At 38.5% G+C, this 19,083-nt stretch overlaps 1 protein-coding gene across 7 annotated transcripts in view; it reads right to left on the bottom strand.

Moving 5' to 3' along the window:
* LOC136759800 (diacylglycerol kinase eta) overlaps nucleotides 1-19,083 on the bottom strand; it is a 70,281-nt gene that overhangs the window by 30,623 nt on the left and 20,575 nt on the right. Inside the window, exon 1 of one of the 7 annotated variants that reach the window (XM_066714842.1) lies at nucleotides 6,912-7,045. The exons of the other annotated variants lie outside the window; for them this stretch is intronic. Coding sequence (XP_066570939.1) covers nucleotides 6,912-7,034 — 123 coding nt within the window. The 5' untranslated portion in view covers nucleotides 7,035-7,045. Of the gene's footprint in view, nucleotides 1-6,911; nucleotides 7,046-19,083 lie in introns of those variants that run through there. 7 annotated transcript variants of the gene reach the window in all.

The raw sequence follows: 19,083 nt of genomic DNA, 5'->3' as shown, positions 1-19,083 counted from the left end.
TACAAAGTTCCTCAGGCACATTCCCACGATCACATTGTGGAGGTTTGGCCTAATCTACCTTCTGGGCAATTCCTTCAAACATTTGCAGGGGCGTGTCCACCAGGGTGGCACCCCGCCGCCACCCCAGCTGGCATCCCAAGACTTTTTAAAATACTTTACCTGCAGACTGACTGAGTGGATTCACTGTTAAAAAACTAAAAAAGACCACCTTGAAGGTTTCATTCAACTAATCAGTATGAGAAATAATGGGTTAGAAGTGGCCTTGAAAAGAGAAAATATATATGTCAGACAATTCTGGTGGGATACAGCCTGCAGATGTTCCAATCTTCTGGATTCTCGTTTTGATTGAAGCATTACAATGTTCACTGAGATTAACTGCACGGTTTGAACATGCACTTCTCTCTGAAACCAGGCTCAGGGGCAGAAACAATTACATCCCAGCCTCGTGTGTTTGAAAGTCACATTTGATTTTAAACTAAAGGCATATTTATATTCAATGAGGAAGGAAAGAGAAAAGAGAAAGCACGTAAACTATGTTCCTGCACGGTCCTGGCTGTCACAGCAACACAGTAATCGACACTGCTATGAGGAAATAAAAATATTCACAGTATTTTACCTTCCCGTATTCGGGTTAATATAGCTCAGCAACTTTCTAATTATAGATAAATGTATTTCTGTGTCTCTAGGCACTCTCCTTAGTGTGCAGATCCGGAAATGAATAATGTACTTGACAAAGCTGCGTGAGCTGAGCTTAGAGACACTGGCCCCGGCAGAGACACGTCCCTGATGAACCCAAAACTCTGTTCCCATCAGGACACATTTAAAAATAAAACTGACTTGTTAAGCATTCAAGGGATTCAAGATTCAAGTGCTGTACAAAAAACTGAAAACTTTTATAAATGGATATGTTAGTATGTGTTGCGTCCTTCATTGGTAGCCCATACTTTTACTTTTTTGTTTTTATTTTCCTTTCATCTTTCTTTTTGGAAACTCAGAAAGACTGACCTTACGGGGTGGGGATGGGAGTGAGATTGGTATGCTCTTCTCTCCCGTGGCTGAGGTGGCATAGGGAAGTAAATGAACCTTAACGATCAATGCACACATACATAGGAGTGGCTTCTAAGCTGAGAATATACATAGAAAATAACTAGCTATACAGAATAGTGTATAATAAGAAATGTTCTAATTATGTCCTTCCTGCTTTTAGACAGTGAGAATTATTATATTTTTTCTTAGTGCAGACTCTGGGGTTCTGGCTAGCTGTACAGAAACTTTAAGTGTGGTTTAAAAAAAACTAAAAAAAACTAAAAAAAAAAAACCTAAAAACAAATACAAGGTGCCTTTCACGGTAGTGGTTTGAAGCTAAAAGCAACTGCCTTCATTCTTGTGCTGAAATTGCATGATGGGAAAATGGGCTTTGACAGTTTGCAGGCAATGCAAGTGAGGCGTGATTGATTCTCTTTCATAAAACTGCAGCCTTTAAAGACCCTGTCACTGCCGGCGGCCATCAAACTAGGCAAGTTATCACAGAGGCCTGCTTTGACAGAATAAAATGAGGGTAATTAGAAAAGGTGAGCATGTTTGCTAATCAATGAAATGATCAAAAGCTACTTAACCATAGAAATGAGGTTTGAGGTCATATGGATCCTTCCAGATTGTAATCCAATACAAAATATTCCAATACCTTGGAAGTAAAGGTCAATGATTCTAGCTTTACCTCCCTAAAGCAACTATTACTTTTTCTTGGTCATAAATAAGGTACAAAATGGAAAGTCCTCTGCTCCTGTAACCAGCTCTTTTACATTCAAGCTAGTCTACTGTAATCGTTAACCTGATGCTTAATCAATGGGCAAACAACTCCTTATGTTGGAACAATGCCTTTAATGAAGGCAAGCAGTGCTTCGGCTTACAAGAAATTAAATTACTGCACATCGCAGGGCTTAAACAACATTTACCTCGCCCACAACCATTTGTATTACACACACACACATAGGAAGAATAACAAAACACTAGGTCAGGTTTCTATCACAATTTACAATTAAGTAAGTCTAAATCTCAAGGGTAGGTTTACAATATAAAGCAATGATGTTTCCTAGTCTTGGGCAGTCATAGGCCTGCAGGTTTTATAGGCACTCTCATGTGCAAAGGTTAAAGACTCGGAAACAAGTGGTAATTTAGATCAATCACATCAATGATTGGCTTAATTAAGTCATTGTGAGCTCAGTGAAAACAAAAAGACTGCAGCTCTGAAGGACTAGAAGTAAAGAACATTGATTAAGAGATTTTGCAAACCAAATGTGAAAACCCTGATAGCTTGAATAGTTAAGAAATTACACTACAATGTGCTTTGATTATGGCCTATCCATGCTGTTATATACAAAAAGAAACAAAGGAAAAGAAAACCCCACAGAGGTCAAAGAATAAAGTACATTAAACAACCACATTATAGCAGAAAAAAGATGGGTATATAATTTAATTTATCAGAGCAATTCCAAATCACAGGGGTGATGTCAAACTGATATCACAGATCATGTATGAAACAAATCTTTTAAAATGTTAAACAGCAACAACAAATACATATTCTTGGAACCTTGCGGACAGCTTTGGGATTTACAGTCTTGTGGGCTGCTATTTAAAATAAATGAGGTGCGTAGTGAAACCCATACAACAGACATATTTCAGAAAAGATCTAGCACCCAAGCTCACACCCCATTTATTTAATTTCAGGGCAATTTACAAAATAGCAGAACCACCAGGTGATCCATCTAGAGGGTAAACCACATTAGATCTCTCTAGTCACTACACAAGCTAGAGAACTTGCATCTTTCCATTTATCCATCCAGAGACCAGAGATAGTTGTTCAGTTTAACGCGGATAAAGTCTTACAGCACTGTGCTGGATTGTGTACGCATGCCGATGGGATTACATCTGCCCTGAAGGCTACACTAAAGGACCCGACTTGCACCAGAAGTAAGGAAAATTGTATTTGAATTTCATTTGAAATGACCCGCTGGGTCTCCCTCACCTCCTTATAAAATGAAACGGCAGCGGAGCCATGGAGCAGTGGAGCCGTGTCACCCCCGTTCACTGCACAGGGAACTGCCTGAAGGTTTGGTCTTGGCCGAGGTTTATTAAGTCCCCGGTGAAAATCCATCTCCACACACTTTAACTCAGCACTTCACTTAAGCTGTTCTCTCCATGAAACAAGGCAAGTCAGAGTCACAGAGCAGCCAGTCACACAGATAGATATGGAAGCACAGATGGTCAATTGAAAAAAAAAAAAAAAGCTTTGAGAACAGCATGATAGCTAGATTGAATTCTAATATTGAGGAGAATAGGAAGCTGTATGCTTTTAACTGAAACACCCAGCTTTGGGCGACTCAAATAATGTGAGTAAGGGCTGATATGGGCCGAGACCGGTTCCTCACGATCATTAAAAAAAAAAAAAAAAAATCGCTGGACAACAATTCGTCCACCTCTGTGACATGAGTATGAGTAGCAGCTGCAGACCAGCTCAGTGGCGAGATGAACAGACCAGTATCTGAAACACGATTCCATTGTAGCCAGAAAACCCCCCACATAGCTTTATGAAGGGCCTATTTAAAGGAAATGACAACACCATACTCGATGTAAAAGATACTACCAACATACTGGTCTTCAGATAACACGCACTGATGCCCGAGTTACTGGAAGCTAACTTGTTAATTTTCATTAATGATGCCTTTTTTTAGTAACAGGATGTTTTGAAACAGAGTTAAAAAAAAGTTTTTTCCACTGTTAAACAAATTTGTTCATCATTCATACCCTTATAAAGCACTTCAGCGTAGACCAGCAAACAGAAATTAACTTTTTTTTTGGTATAACCTTATCACTGGGGCAACAGCAACTCAAGATTCTAGTGACAATTACATTATCTGTTGTGTTTGCTCCGCCTCAGTAAATCTGTCACCAACTTATGGTTTCCAGTGTGCTATGAATAGGCCATAAATCTTGCAGAACTAAAACTGTTGTATAACACATGTTTCTGTTTGTAAGGAAACAAAGACTGCATCTAGTACATCATCTCCCTGGAGAATTATATACAAAAATGACAAATAAAGCTGGGGTGTGCCCCCTACGGTTTCTGCCATTTCTGCAAAACACTAAAAAGATGCTATCCGTCTTGCTGTTAAAGCTACCTTGACAGCGGTGAGCTCATTCTGTTTGACCGGGATTATTGTACAGTATCAAGCGTTGCTCTCTGTGCATTATTATACATAAATTGATATTCAGGCCCACACAGCTTTATGCACTAGAGTGTAAAAAAAAAAAAAAAAAAAAATGCTGCTTAGAGATCTCACGTCAATAACAGAACACATACGTAGCTTTTAATCCAGAAAGTCACATTCATTTTGTGTTTTTACATTTTTGTGCATATACGATAAAACATTGTGCCTGGAAATGAATATGCCAAACAGGTTGACGGCACGAGTGAGAAATGTTGTCCCATAGAGTCTTGTTCAATGGGAAATTGGAAAACCAAATCATATCTTTGTGGAAAAGGGCAAGATGTGCTTTTGGTGCGCTTAGTTTAAAATGGGTTTTGCAGAGGAAAACTATTATTCACCTCACATAATTTCTCACAGAAAGCAAGTGACAGATTGCGTATGAGTGCATTGTCTACTGCTGTTTAACTAATGTGATAAAGACAGACATGTTTGCAAATAATAAATAGTGGAGCACATTGTGTACAATTACAGACAAGCAAATCGCTAATATACAGTAGTTTGTTACAGTGCCGATTTTCTCATCCTCAGTTACCAAAAAGCAAGGATAATTTGAAATGTCTTACTCTTTAGGAGTGAATTAAGTAGTTATCTTCACATACAGTGGTTCCGATTTCATTAGCGTAATAACAGCAGGCATGGTACGACATCATGCACTGATAAGCAATGCATATACACCAGCTGTATTAGCATTTTGTCATGCTACGCTGTACAAGGACTGACTGTCCTGACCAGGGGCAGCCAAACAATCAACATCATCATAGAAAACTGAAAAACAAATGGGAATTGTATTTATGAGGAGATGGCACGCATCCATCAGAATAAAAAAATGACACCTTTTAAGTAATAAAGACCTTCAGAGACCACAGAAACCTTGTTGTAGGCAAAGTAAAAATAGAGGTATGACCATCGTTGACCTCAGTTATAGGTATGTTATTATACAGTTATAGGCCTGGAACAATCCATTTAAACCCAGAGCACAGTGCATATAAATTACATAGGACGGCCTAGATGACATCAAGCAGTAGATGATAATACTACGAAAGCGGTCTGTTTTAAAAATAACTGGACTTTCAAAACCCATTTATGTGATTCAAACAGATGTACAATCCCTAGGTGGTTAGGGAAACTAAAAATAAGCAGCTTTTGAATCGGCACCTATTGTTGCCCCCCTTGACTCTGAGAGATGCTTTGTTAATGTTGTCAAGCTGTAACAGAACTGCCTACATCATTTACACTCCTCAGAAGCTTAACCTCCTGCCCTGGCGCTTTGTTCGTCACAACCATGGTGCGCGAGATAACAAGAAAAGATTCTGGAGAAAAAGGCAATTACACTGCTAGAAACTAAGCTGTATTTTTAAATAAACAGATATGATTAAAACGGGTTTCTATAATAGAATACATCATTAATTTACATAATTGCTTTATTTTTCATGTTCATGTTTTACATTATTATTCCATGTTATGTGTTGTTGTTTATTTACTACCGTAATTTGACTCACCCCTAACAAGTCATTAATAGTGATTGTTACTGCAACCAATCAGACCAAGAGAAGTTTTGTTTGGTATTTGATCAGTGAGTGTCTATTCAAATTAGAGTGATTTATTAATTAGTATTAGTGTGTATGAAGCCAGCACAGGGAATTCAACTTTACTTTGTTTTATTAGATGTGTGCACAGTTTGAATTGCATGAAATAAAGCTTTAATGATGGCAACATACATCAGGGGTTTTGAGTCATGGTCCTGGCACACACCTGTGTCTTCCGTCTTCTGGTTGGATGGGGTTAGAACTTGGCACCAGCTCTGTGCTGGGTTTCACTCCTTTCATTTAAGTATTTTGTTTCAATGGTTGTATTTTAAGAAACCAAGTAAGAATGAGCCTTGGATATTATGTGCAATCCTGTACAGCTCTCACTTGAGTCTGTGCAGCATTAATTGATAATCTACTAAGAGTTGTCACTCAGCTGGGGAACATCCATGTATTGAACAAGTTAACAGCAGTACACTGAATGCATGGCATTTCTGAAGCCAAACACTGACTGTAGAAAAAGCACACATGTATAACACATGTTGTAAATCTGACACATGCAATAATACCAGTCAGATAAGAAATCAAAGGTTTGATCTGGTGAATGTCATGCAACATGAAACTCAGTATTCAAAACCCTCCAATGCAGAAAGACTTGATCTTAAAACGTTCACTAAAATCATAATGGTGTCTCTAACCACAAACTCAAAGCCTGTTTTTTGGAAGGCTTTACTGTCTAATGGTCCAGCTGAGCTCTTATCTACTTAATTGGTCCACTTATGTACAATAGTATTGTATAAACTGGACAAAATGTGCCTCATCTCTAATCCAGATCTCTTTAGCTGATCAGTGTTTGAAGCACGAAGGAGGGGGAGAGACAGTTCTACCCACCTGACTGAGCCAGAGATCAACTAAGCAAATAACAAGATCGATGAAGTAATTAAGAGCTTATGAGAGATTGAAAACAAGTGTTCGAAAGGCCAGGGAGGCAGACCCTCGCTTTGAAAAAAACATATGACAAAAGAACAAAATTGAATGCAAAAAACCCAAATTCTCCCAACACCTAAAATAGACAAGAACAACAAACAAATAGGAATGAATGAAATGGCACCCAAACCTTTCTTTCACTGAACGGGTCCAGCTTGTTCCCTATCCTCAGCCCCATATTGTCCTTCTCAAACACGAATTGCAAAACACTTGGAGACACACAGCGGGTGCTCGGACTGTAGTTTAGAGGCATGACAAGGGAGTTGTGAGACGGAGGCTGACAGACGGCCCAGCTCAGCTCACATGTACGCTCACGACCGCCCCCCCAGCCAATTGGATATGCATACAACCAAACAAGCTCCCTCCTCCTGCCTCCCCACCCAGCCACACACTCACCTTACCTTTGAAATCACCCAGGTAAAAAAAAGGTGACAGATTGTTGAGGGCAGGACTGGAGTTAAAAATAGACCTGCCATGTGGAGTTGAGCAACCTGTCTAGCGAGATAGCAGGAAGAGGAACAAATACCCGGCAGAGGGATGCATAGAGGTGAAGCTCAGAGAGATTTGACATGCCTTAAGGGCCTTGGGAAGAATAGACAGCGCTATTTTTAAAAAACAAAAGTCAAAACTCATATGGGCACTTTAAACCAAATACCTAGATACATTCTTCAGGAAACTCATAGAAAATGTGTAGATAAAATAATATTTTTAAAATATACACATACAAACATAAATCCTGCTGTAGCCGAGAACATTTAACACGTCAATAGGAAATCTTAAACTAGCATCTTGACAGGATAATGTGACGCTTAACTGTGTTTTCCTTATAATAGAAATAAAACGGGTCTAGGCATAGCATGGTAGGAGGAGGCAAATAATATAACAGACTGAACATACATTTGGTTTGTCATTTCGAAAGAACAGATAAGCTCTCAACATTTTTCTCTTTTGATGATATCCCCCCATCCTCAAACGTTGGAACCAGACCAGCAATGTTTCATCTTCTGCGTAAAAACAAAACCCCAAAACGTAGAAATTACCTTTTCATGCATCTCTACAAAATGTTTCCATTGTTTTCAAATCTGAAATGTGTCATCTGGAAAATCAAAGCATGTAGCATATGGGATGGGAATGAAGTTAATTTAACGGAAAGAAAACCGAGGGCTTCATACCTATTCATGACCATCCCTGACAAAAATACATGGCATGTTTCGAAGATTTTATTCTTGGCCTCGCTCTCAATTCAGTGCTCGGTTTGGATTAGGCCTCTATGCCCTGTAGAAGGGTAGGTGAATCCTCCTCTTTAGAGATAATGAGACTGCATGGATAAAAATATCCCAGACCTCATCACAAAACGAATCCTGTCCCAGGGAAGACAGGGGCCCCAAGCTAGCTAATCCTTCTGGGGCTCAACAGATAAGAGCGGCACAGTGAGTAATACACAGAAAAAAATCAATATGTAATTCACGGCCAGAATCAGCATACGGAAATTAACACGGTTCAAATAGAAAAACCCAAAAGATTGTAGCTGATCAGAGCAAGATAGGCGATTGCACTTCCAGTATGATTCAAAGCGGTTGTCTGATGTGTGTACCAAGGCAATATAATGCTAATTATGGTTTTACTGCAGCAAATCAATGAACATTTCATACCGGATTCACATTTTATATTGTCCTTTATAAGTGTCAAAATATGTTTAAGGGTATAAATGTAATAGACATAAATGTTGGAAATTATGGAGCTGCCTAAAAATCATATGGAAATCAGAATAAGGAGAAAATAGTTCCTAAAAATCAACAGATCGATAAATACATATTTCTGTTTATGTGGGAATGCAGAGCTGTTCATATCCACAAGGGGGCAGCATTCAGAGACAGCTGGTCTTGTTCCTGAGTGCTGCAGTCATTTGTACCTGTCAGCAGTGTGGGAGCTAACTCCCCGATCCTCCCTGCTCCTGTGAAGCTCCTCCAAGTCAAAACACTGGATTATCCGCAGCAGGAAGGAGGTCGGCACAGACCTGGAACTCCGAAACTGCTTCACGGCATCTATATCCATACAGAAGCTATAACCCATGCATCTTTCATACAGTAGCTTTCTCTAGTCCACAATACAGCACTATCTTTCACACCTGCTTTATCACCTGCTTCTGTACTTTTGGTAACTGTTTCTTGCTCTGACCACACTGCACACAATATGGTTGTAATTTATGTACTGATGTTAGTTAATTAATTAGTTAGTTACTTAATTGAACAAACTAACACATTGCTTCGGGAAAAGTATTTGCTTTGACTTCTGACAGACTAAGAAATAAATTATGAATAACAAAACAGATATTCAGATATGGCGAGGTATATGTACATCACAATTTTAAATACCTAATGCAAGGGGTAGGAGGTTTATTGCATACTTTTTAATTTTAGCACTGCACTGTTCACAAGCCTACTAACATATAGTCATTGCCCTTAAAAAAAATCCACTGTCAACCTCTTCTGGCTACAGTTTTCTGCTCGGAAAGATGCACATGAAATGCACAAGCTTGTTTGTATTGTTACATGGGCAAAGCCGTGCAGAACGATACACTATTGAGCAGAACATAGCTGCCATTCAGCAGGAAACCCCATTATCTGAATGTGGCCATCTTAGAGCGCACTGCAGACACACAGGTGTACGAATGCTTGTTGCTGCTTGAGAATCATTTGTGACAGGAGAAAAAAAAAGAAATGGAAAAGAAAAAAGGTTGCTAGCAGATGTTTTCTGGTAAATAACCCAATGCAAAAGTCAGGAGGCATCCTTACGAGATTTCTCAAGAGCTGCAGAAGATGCCTTTCATCGTGGTTTGCCATAAGTCTGTGTGGGTTGCCATGACAACAACCAAAGTTACATTAGCGCTATTGGGCAATGAGGAAAAATCAAGCTGGTAGCAGAGGACAGAACCGTGTGCCTCGGCCACGGCTTGCACTCCGACGCTCCGGGCTGCACTGGGAAGGCACTGGCGCAAGAGCAAATACGGCAAGGTTCAACGGGCCGAGAAACGGGGGGTAATGCATTAGGAGGGCGCCCAGCAGACTTCAGACAAGAACCTGGAGCCGAAAACAGATTGCGTCTAAACAGTTTACAGTCAGCCAGCCTCCTTCCACTCCGTGCGTGAATAAAGAGCTACGCTGCATGAATGATGGATTTCACTGTGTAGATTTAACGAGTGTGCATTCAGAGCAAAACACTGCTGCTCGGTGCCCCTCTCTCCCCCGTGGGAGTTTGCACATATTAACAAATACGGTTAACATCCATTCATTGGTCTTGAATCTGAAAGCATGTTAAGGCACAGAGTTTCAAAAACACCTTGAAGATAGAACGTCTTTTTTTTATATATATATATATATATATATATATATATATATATATATAAAGTTTGCAGCAGGTGTGCAGATTTTTAGAAATGGCTTAGCCGTGTTTATGTCCAATTATGTTGTGTGCCAGCCCTGTATACAGTAAATAAAAAGCTTTTTAATCTGAGTCCTTCAGATGCTAGGGCAAATTTTTTGCATTTTGTCTCTCTTTTCACACATGCTCTTTTGCACCCCTCTTGCTTTCCCTGAAACCGCTGTGAAAGCTTGACTGCACGGCTTTTGTTATTTCTTTATTTTTATTTTTTTGTCAACCCTGTTTTGAAATGCGGGGGTGGACGTCACCCAAAAACCCACATCCTTTCTGAAATAGCTCTGCGCTTTATTAATAGAAATATATAAATTTTAAGAAACTTCTTGTAAGAAAAAAGAAAAAGGGCCAACGATGCACATAAATTAGGCCTACTAGATTAATCACTGGATTCATCAGTCAGTCATTCACAAAGGGCTTGGCCATGGAAATTAGGTGGTGCTATCAGCTTAATCAAAGAGCTAAATTTAGCAGCTGTACTTGCATACTACGCAAGAAAAAATAAAAAAAGTACAGGTTGACTGTACTGCTTTTAAGCCTTTGCATGACGTAGAGCTTATCATGTATTACCTTCTGATTGCTTTCACCATATTGTACAGATTTGTCTTTGATAATCTTCTGCAAAAACAAAAACTAGCTGCTGAGCAGAAGTTCTCCTTAAGCCTGTGCAGGTTTTGATATTCACTTTATGAAAAGATTGTGACCCATTTAATGCAATAAGAGCCCAGCTTCATTCTCTCTAGGCCGGTTAATCTTGAGTCTTTTTCTGTGTTTCGAGTTTTCTTCAGTGATTTACCATCTTTAACAGCAACACGGGAGGTTTCTGTATTTGGAGCCGAATCCTAGACGACTCACTGAACGTTCATCTGCAGCTTCTCTAAATTAAGCATTCAACATCAAAAAGACGTCGTCTCTGCAGGACCCAGACTCATCATCTTGCAAAACAGATTCAGAATCAAGCAGCACTAACATTTCCTTTTAAAACACAGGCCACTTCATTTGATTAACTGAGAGCCATGGCTAGAACATTTAACCCCCTGCTTGTTCCACTTCCAAAGAGCACAGAACAGGTTGCAGATAACCACTGTTGATACCGGAGAAATTTAAGAAGAGTCCTCATCTCAGAAATGCAAGGTTGATTTAGTGTAGAGCCCTATTTTATACTGCATGCTTAGAGTTTGGTATGATGTTTCATTAATAAATACAGAGGCAATTTCACTGTCGGTTACAAATCGTTTGCAATGACTCATGTTTTTAAGAGAGCTTCTGGAAACATGTTTCATTCCGATTTCCTCTACTGGTCTGTACAGTGGTTTTGAATAAAAGCAAGACCTCATACAATCCGCACATTAATGCTGCTTCCATAAAGGTGTGCCACTTTCTTCATATATATATATATATATATATATATATATATATATATATATATATATATATATATATATATATATATATATATATATGCTTATATCTTCGCATCCACAAATTTGAATACAGATTCTGTCAGTGGTGTAACACAAGCCTCTAAATCAAAACAAAAAGCTGGGGGGTCCACTGCCATCACACAGTGCAGTTTTCCAGTGTAAACCTATGTAAATAATGTATGCAGAATGACAAAAAGTAAAACTCATGAATTAGGATCAGAAAAGCGTCTGACCTTTGCTGTCATCCGGGTAAACTTTTAGGAAGGAGTTTCATTTCTCTTTTACAGTTTCATGAGAATGCACATGAGAGGCATACAGACAGAGAGTAGAGTATGAATTAAAAAAAAAAAGTCTCTACGCCACCTTTACATTTTTTCTCCAGCCAAGGTTTCAACGCTGGCTGCAGGTTGTCACGATTCCCTGACAATTAAAGAGCTATGGACACCTTTATGGAGCTTATCGGCCTTGAAATATTCCCACTGAATGCTCTGTTAATACCTTAGTCTACAGATCAAAACATCAAGACATAATTAATGGTTTGAAGCACAACTTTGGTGGCAAATTTCAAAATTAAAGTTTATTCCCCCATTTCCCATGTGTTGGAAGGAGTGTTTAAGTAAACCATCGTTTTTTCTTATTAAATCCATCATTTTGAAAACTATAAAGACTTAAAAGTTTAGCACTAATCAAAGAAATGGCAGTAGTACAAATGTGTGTGTTTTTTTATCATTTACCAGATAATGAAACGAAGAGGGGGAAACAAAAAGACCACAGGGAGGACATATCTTGTGGCAATTTCAGAAAAAAATATATATTCAGTGGTTCCTAGGGTTAATGTCTTACACAATTAAAAGTACTCTTTGTTTTTCAATCAAAGTTTACTCAGTTCAACACAGCTTAACACCCACTTCAATCTGAGTACAAGAACCAAGAACTAAACCTTGATTAATAAGGAGTGGAAAAAAAAAAATTGTAATACATAAACTGGTACATTTCTCAGAAATAAAGCACAGGGTAACAGCAAGTTAAATGACATAGCTGTGGTGAACTAGAGATTTAATCCACTTATTTCAGTTCCGTCCAAATAGAAGTTTCAGTATTGGCTTTTCAAGAAGGAAACTAATTCTGTGAGTGTAACAGGGTTCATTGTGTAAATTGATCTGTTATTGCAATGTCACTATGCTGGGTTCCTAAGATTGTCACATTTGGTCAAGGCTTAATTGCTCAGGTACTTGGAGTTGTGCCTTAGTCAGAAATATTAAATGCATACACTACATAATAAGACTCAACTTTGTGGTACAATGTCCCTTTCCTTAAGCTTTGGAGCCTCAGGGTCTTAGGGTCTGATCATTATTTCTTCACTAAATAATCTTTCATAAGATCCAAGGGAAGTCCTCACACACACAACTTGCATTTCTTACACTTCACAGAGGAACAGGCAACATGCTTTGTAACTACACCATGATCACACTGGTTTGTCTTAGAGGCACCCGGAAAAATGCTTTTTAAAAACATGTTCTCAAATAGACAACTGGAAAGAAGAGGGTGCTGAAAATGAACAATGTCACCATGTTTTTCAATGTCATATATGTAAAACGGCACTACAGGTAACATTTGTTCAGAGAGTTTGTTAAAAGATATCCTGGTGACCCGCCCCCTATTCCAGTACCTCTGCACATCCACTAAAGGAGTTTTGACCTAGAGTGTAGGTCACAGTTTCCCCAAGAGGACCAAGATTCAAGTGCATCTTAGGTTACTCAGTTAACCATGAAGACTGAAGTCTCTCTCTCTCTCTCTCTCTCTCTCTCTCTCTCTCTCTCTCTCTCTCTCTCTCTCTCTCTCTCTCTCTCAAGGATTTGGACCAATTATGCAATTGAAAGCTCAGGTGGGACAATAGCCAGAACTCTTCAATCATCCTATACCAAAGGTTTTCATAGGTGTACACAGACACTCTTGCAATTATTCTAAAACCTGCACGCTTAATTTATCTGCTCGAAACCCAGTGACACCTCTTGATAGAGAGACTATCCGCTCCATCTCCGCATTAACGAATAATCCTGATTTATTATACACTTTGCTCCCATCTGCAAATAGCACAGTTTTCTGACCTTTTATCCCAGCTGGCGCATCGCTGCACACATAGCCCACAAGCCAGTGATTCACAACCACATGTGAAGAATGGTGATGAGGCCTTCAGCTCTCCTGGCCAGAGGACAAACGGTGTTGATTTACTTTTCATATTAGCAAAACCAGTTTGAGTCTAGCATTAGACCGTGAATACATGAGTAACATATCAATATGGGTATAAAAGCAGACGCGTCAGCTACAGGATTCTACAAAATTGAGAACCATGGCTTAATGTCTTCTCTTACTGCCAGTCACAAGCTGAAAGCCGAAGTGAAAGATAAAGCATGGATGATGTGGTTAAAGCAACAGCATGATGGTTAAGAAAACTGTCCACTGACTTTGACCTGCTGTGGTGAGAAGTTACCTCTGTCACAGCATGGCCTGCTACCAACCCAGAGCACTTAAAAAGGTCTATAAGAAAGAAAATACACAAGGAAAGTAACTCTTCTCTTCAAAGGAAGTTTGTATCATATGATACAGATGCAGATCCCTAATCCAGGTTCCAATCGAGCATTGCAATACGGCATGGTAAATCAACATGCCATATTACAAACCCCACAAATTGTTAATTAAGGAATTGTAGTCAAACATCTTTTGCATAACTTTTACAATATAATTAAACCAACATTAAATTCTCATTATTTCCTTCCTTTTTAAATCCACAGAAGGAGACTGAAGGTATCCATCATGAATTAAGTACTTTTTTGTTAAAGGAAACTTATGAATAATTTGTAATCCTTTGCATTTATCAGAGGTTTCACCCCCCCAGAGCCTACAATTAAATACTCTCTACTGGTCAGTCAGCCCCCTTTTCCAAGCCATGCCACACTCCAGTAATGGATGGAGCCTTTCTTCTGGCTATGAAGTTTATATTAAAATGACTTACCATATTGCATAAATACCAAAAAAGATCAAGCCCAATCTTAATTGTATCCAGGGTAAAACACACATCTTACTAGAAACAGCCATGACTGATACTAAAATTCTCACTATAAAGGCTACACACCCGGTTTTGTAACACTTCACATACAAAGCTTTTATTTCTCCTTTTCTCTAAGCAACTATTTGTTAAGCTTTTAAAAGCAGCACCAGAGAATCCCTTTGGTTGACCAAGTGCACCATAATTCTCCTGGCATAATGGATTACAGGAATCAAAAACCCGTTAGCCTGTTACACACCTTTAAATTAGTGTTTGAAAAAGCCACCTTTGATACCCATTTCAGTTTGGCTTCCTGCTGGCAATGCAGTTTCTCTAGGGTTTCTGATCACCTTTTTAATAAGTTCTGCCTGCTCTAAGTTGGAGCTAAGATTGAGTGTCTACCTGCCGGGGTTACAAATGGAAAGCACCTAAAAATGGACTGAGCATCTTTTGGGACTGAATTTCACATTGGGAATGGTCAGTTTAGAAAGGCATCCTGGTCACTGCAGACATGCACATTTAAAATGGAAAGAGGGAACTCTGATGGCTATTTGGAGAACTACATTGCTAATGCTCACACAGCAATAGGAGTGACTGACAGTAGCCAAAGACTAGGGGACACACCACAGCCTGTGATGCATGCTGGGAAGAATGACTACTTCGTACATAGTGTTCCAATACAAAATCAACAGAACTCAAGCTTGTGGCTTTTAGGAGGAGGTCAAGCCTCTGGCTGAAAGTAAGTGCCTCAATGGACTTCATAGAATAGGGCTCCAAGGGACTCTGCTGAATTAATTTTGAATCAGTTTAAACTACTCCCTATCACTGTATTTGAAAACTGATCTGTCTGTCGCTGGCAGAAAAATAGAAAATGGGAAATTGAATGTGTCCACAAAGTTAAAAAAATATACTTAAATGAGTAGCTAAAAAAATCAAATAAATAAATAAATAAATAAATACTGATCTAGGCCTATAGTAAAAACCAAAATATTTCAGATTTTAATGGTGCACAAGAGACACAATCTAAACCTAAAAAATAGCTGTTGATGCGAGTTCACTCATTCATTACTGCAGAGTGGAAATTAAAACTAAAAATAGAAAAAAGATCCGTCACCTCCCAGAATACATACAAGACCTGGCAAGCTGCCATTATGGTTATGAAAATGTAAGTCAAGCTGTGGATGGGAAAAGCCAGTATGACCACTACCCGGCTGTCTGCAACTTCACTTCACCTCTGTTCTTACCTAAATGACTGGCAAATCTGGGGAAATCTATATATAGCTCTGATAAGAATTGTCCTTCGTTAAATAGATTCGAAATCGGGGGGGGGGGGGGGGGAACAGCTTGCTAACTGTCTGAAATGACAGACGGTGACATCTTTGTTTAAAAGCCTCTGAAATTTAAGAGGCATTTCCTCTCCTTCGCTGACTTGTCACGGACCATTTCTGGAACCATCAATTGTACTGAACGACAGAGGTGTTGCAGCAGAACCTGTTTTTGGGTCTTTAGATCTTTTTATTGCATTAATTCATTACTTGGACAGATAATTAGCTTGTGCCAGATTTGTGGTCCTTTTTTCCCCTAGAATCCGGTGCAGACAGGAATAGATGGATTATCCTTTTTGTAACTTTTTATAACATGTTATTGATCACTGCAGAGCTGATGAAGTTACTAATTACATAACCACATTATGTGATCCTGAAATCAATATACACAGACATGTTACATAATTGTTCAGGTTTAAAATTTACTTCATACATTTCTTAAAGTTACTTTTAACTCATCCAAACTTTTCATGGGAGATTTCAGTATGCTCTGCCAAAATGTTTGTGCTGTCCTTAATAATCAGACATTAAAATGGACTTAAAGTATACATTTTTGCTTCCGTTTTCACAATCGTGAGAAGTAGACACCAAAAATTAAAGGCAGCCTTAATGCCTCAATGTTTTGTGTGTGTGTGTGTGTGTATGTATGAGAGAGAGAGGTTGCTTCATATATTTAAGTTAAGAAAGTAGACAGTTGCACTCAAGTGGGTCAAATACAGAAACCAGAAGTCTTGTAAATCATAATGGAAACTTAGGTTGTTAACTCATGTTCATGAAAACCACAGAAACATCCGTCAGGTCAGAGGCTGTCTGAAACAGCTCAATTACAAAACATGAAATACCTTAAAATAGTCCCTCTACACCGCAAAGGCACGATAAGTATATAAAGACATACCTATGCCACCCCTTTAAAATCCAAACATAATTAGGGATCAAAGTTCACTGAAAGTTGTATTTGAGGAAATTACATTCCGTTTTGTTATTTCTCCACACAAATGCACATTTCTGCAGAACCACAGAACTGCCCGACTAAAAAAAAATTAATTTCTTTAATTATTCAGTGATTTTTTCATACTAACATTTTCAAGAACATAAAACCTTTACATTCCTGCCTATTATTGCAAATTGTGTCATTACCACAATGCACCTTCGTTGCAGGGGAAAAGGAACATAGTTTTGACAGTTTTTTCAGGAAGTGACAATTTTTATTAATTTATGTACATTTACTAATGTTGTTTTGTGTGTGTGTCAGTATAAGTGGTACGGCGTTGCTGGCAGTTAGAGAGCTGTCTCAGCCTTACACATACAGACATCAAGCTTTTAAAGATGAGCCGACTTTCTCCAGATAAGCCTGTCAGTTTCAGGCCTAGTGAAGAAGCGTTGAACAAAGCAGTCCTTTGTATGCCTGTACATATATATTTGTATTTATTTATTTTTACAATGTACTTGTTGAATCTGGACCATTTTAATCATCTATAAAAGGAGGTTATTATAATGAATATGCATTAATAAAATGTTACATTTGAAACTAATTTAATTCAAACAAAATACACATTATAAGTGAGCAGTTGGATAGTCAACCTTTATCAGGTTCTCTCTTTCTATGCTATAGAACCATTGAAACCAATAATGTTTAATAAGAACATATGAAGATAAATTGAATTAATTATTTTAAAACATAATAGAAAAATGAACTACTATTAATATATTTTTTTAATGTACATTAATCCTAAATTTCCCCTTAGGGCCCAGGCATGACATATATGTCACAAAGCGGCTCTTAACCATTGAATGCAATATAAAAGGCCAGAATTTTGGCTGTGGTCGCATCCCTTCATGAACCCATGTTGCAGAGCTGTAGCCCCTTTATTTAATCAACTGCCATTAATCCACTTCACCTAGTAATAATGACAGCATTTGCATTTCAATGCTTGCCTATAAATAGCACAAATGATATGACTTTGAATATAAAGCAAATTCATTTTGCTCCAAGCGAATTACTGTTGGTTGCTAACGGCCGCCGCTCCTATTGATCATGCAAATGAGGCGGGTCCTCGGAGCTCTGAAGCAATCCTGATTTGCATGGGGGCCTCGGATGCAGCGCACGAATTAGAAACAGCGGGAAACAGTGATAGTTTGATGCCTCTGGCTCAGGCTGCCTTCCAGCCTATTGAAATCTGGAGCCGACTGGGCATGGATCGTGGTTTGAAAGGGTAATTGCCTCTTTGGGCTGCTTACATCCAAACAAACCAATACATAAATAAATAAAATACATACTATATATAGATATTGTATATATATTGCAGTTACTACAAAAATACAGAAGAATTTGTGCATGTGATTAAGTGGGCAATTTTACATTTAAGACCGATTGTGATTATAGGACTATTTACAGACACTGATTTTCACCTTTATCCCCACTTAGTAGTAGTTTTCCCAATGTAAAAAAAAACAAAAAATAATAAATAAAAAACAAACAAAAAAACGTTCATCTAAAAATTTCTTTGGAGGCATGTTAGAATTTTAGCTCACCTTCACAGCAACAGGATATTTTGTACAGTATATTTATCCGATCGCTTAAAAGGGACCTAGATACTGCATTGTGGTTTGCATTTTCCAGTAGATTATGACACAATACCTGTAACTGTACTGACCTTCAGGTTGTAAAGTTCAAGGGCAAATGCAATCAAAATGGAAGAGGAAAAAAAAGGATGCTGCTTCTTTGTAGAGAGAATAGATTTAAAAACACAACAAGGACTCAATTGACAGAGCTAGACTGATCACGATCAGTTCAAAAGAAAATCGGATAACTAATGTACCTCTATATGAACATGTGCAAAGGACCCTATACAGGCCTATACAGTAACAGTCCTATCTCCACTTTGATAAGCACATGGTAAACAAGTTCTGACGTTAGACCTCACTGTCCTGCAAGAGGAAGTATGAGCCGAGAGTGAGAAGAAAAACAAATGAACCACAGCTTCGTGCTGCTGACATTGTTACAGCTATGCCGTGTGTTGAGACCCATCATTACTTTTTTTAAGGCAGGAACATAGATTTTTAGGGTTTCCG

This window comes from Amia ocellicauda, chromosome 10 (genome assembly GCF_036373705.1).
Source record: "Amia ocellicauda isolate fAmiCal2 chromosome 10, fAmiCal2.hap1, whole genome shotgun sequence".
Lineage (NCBI taxonomy): Eukaryota > Metazoa > Chordata > Actinopteri > Amiiformes > Amiidae > Amia > Amia ocellicauda.
Note: the sequence above shows the minus strand (reverse complement) of the source record. Positions and strands in the feature narration are given on the sequence as shown.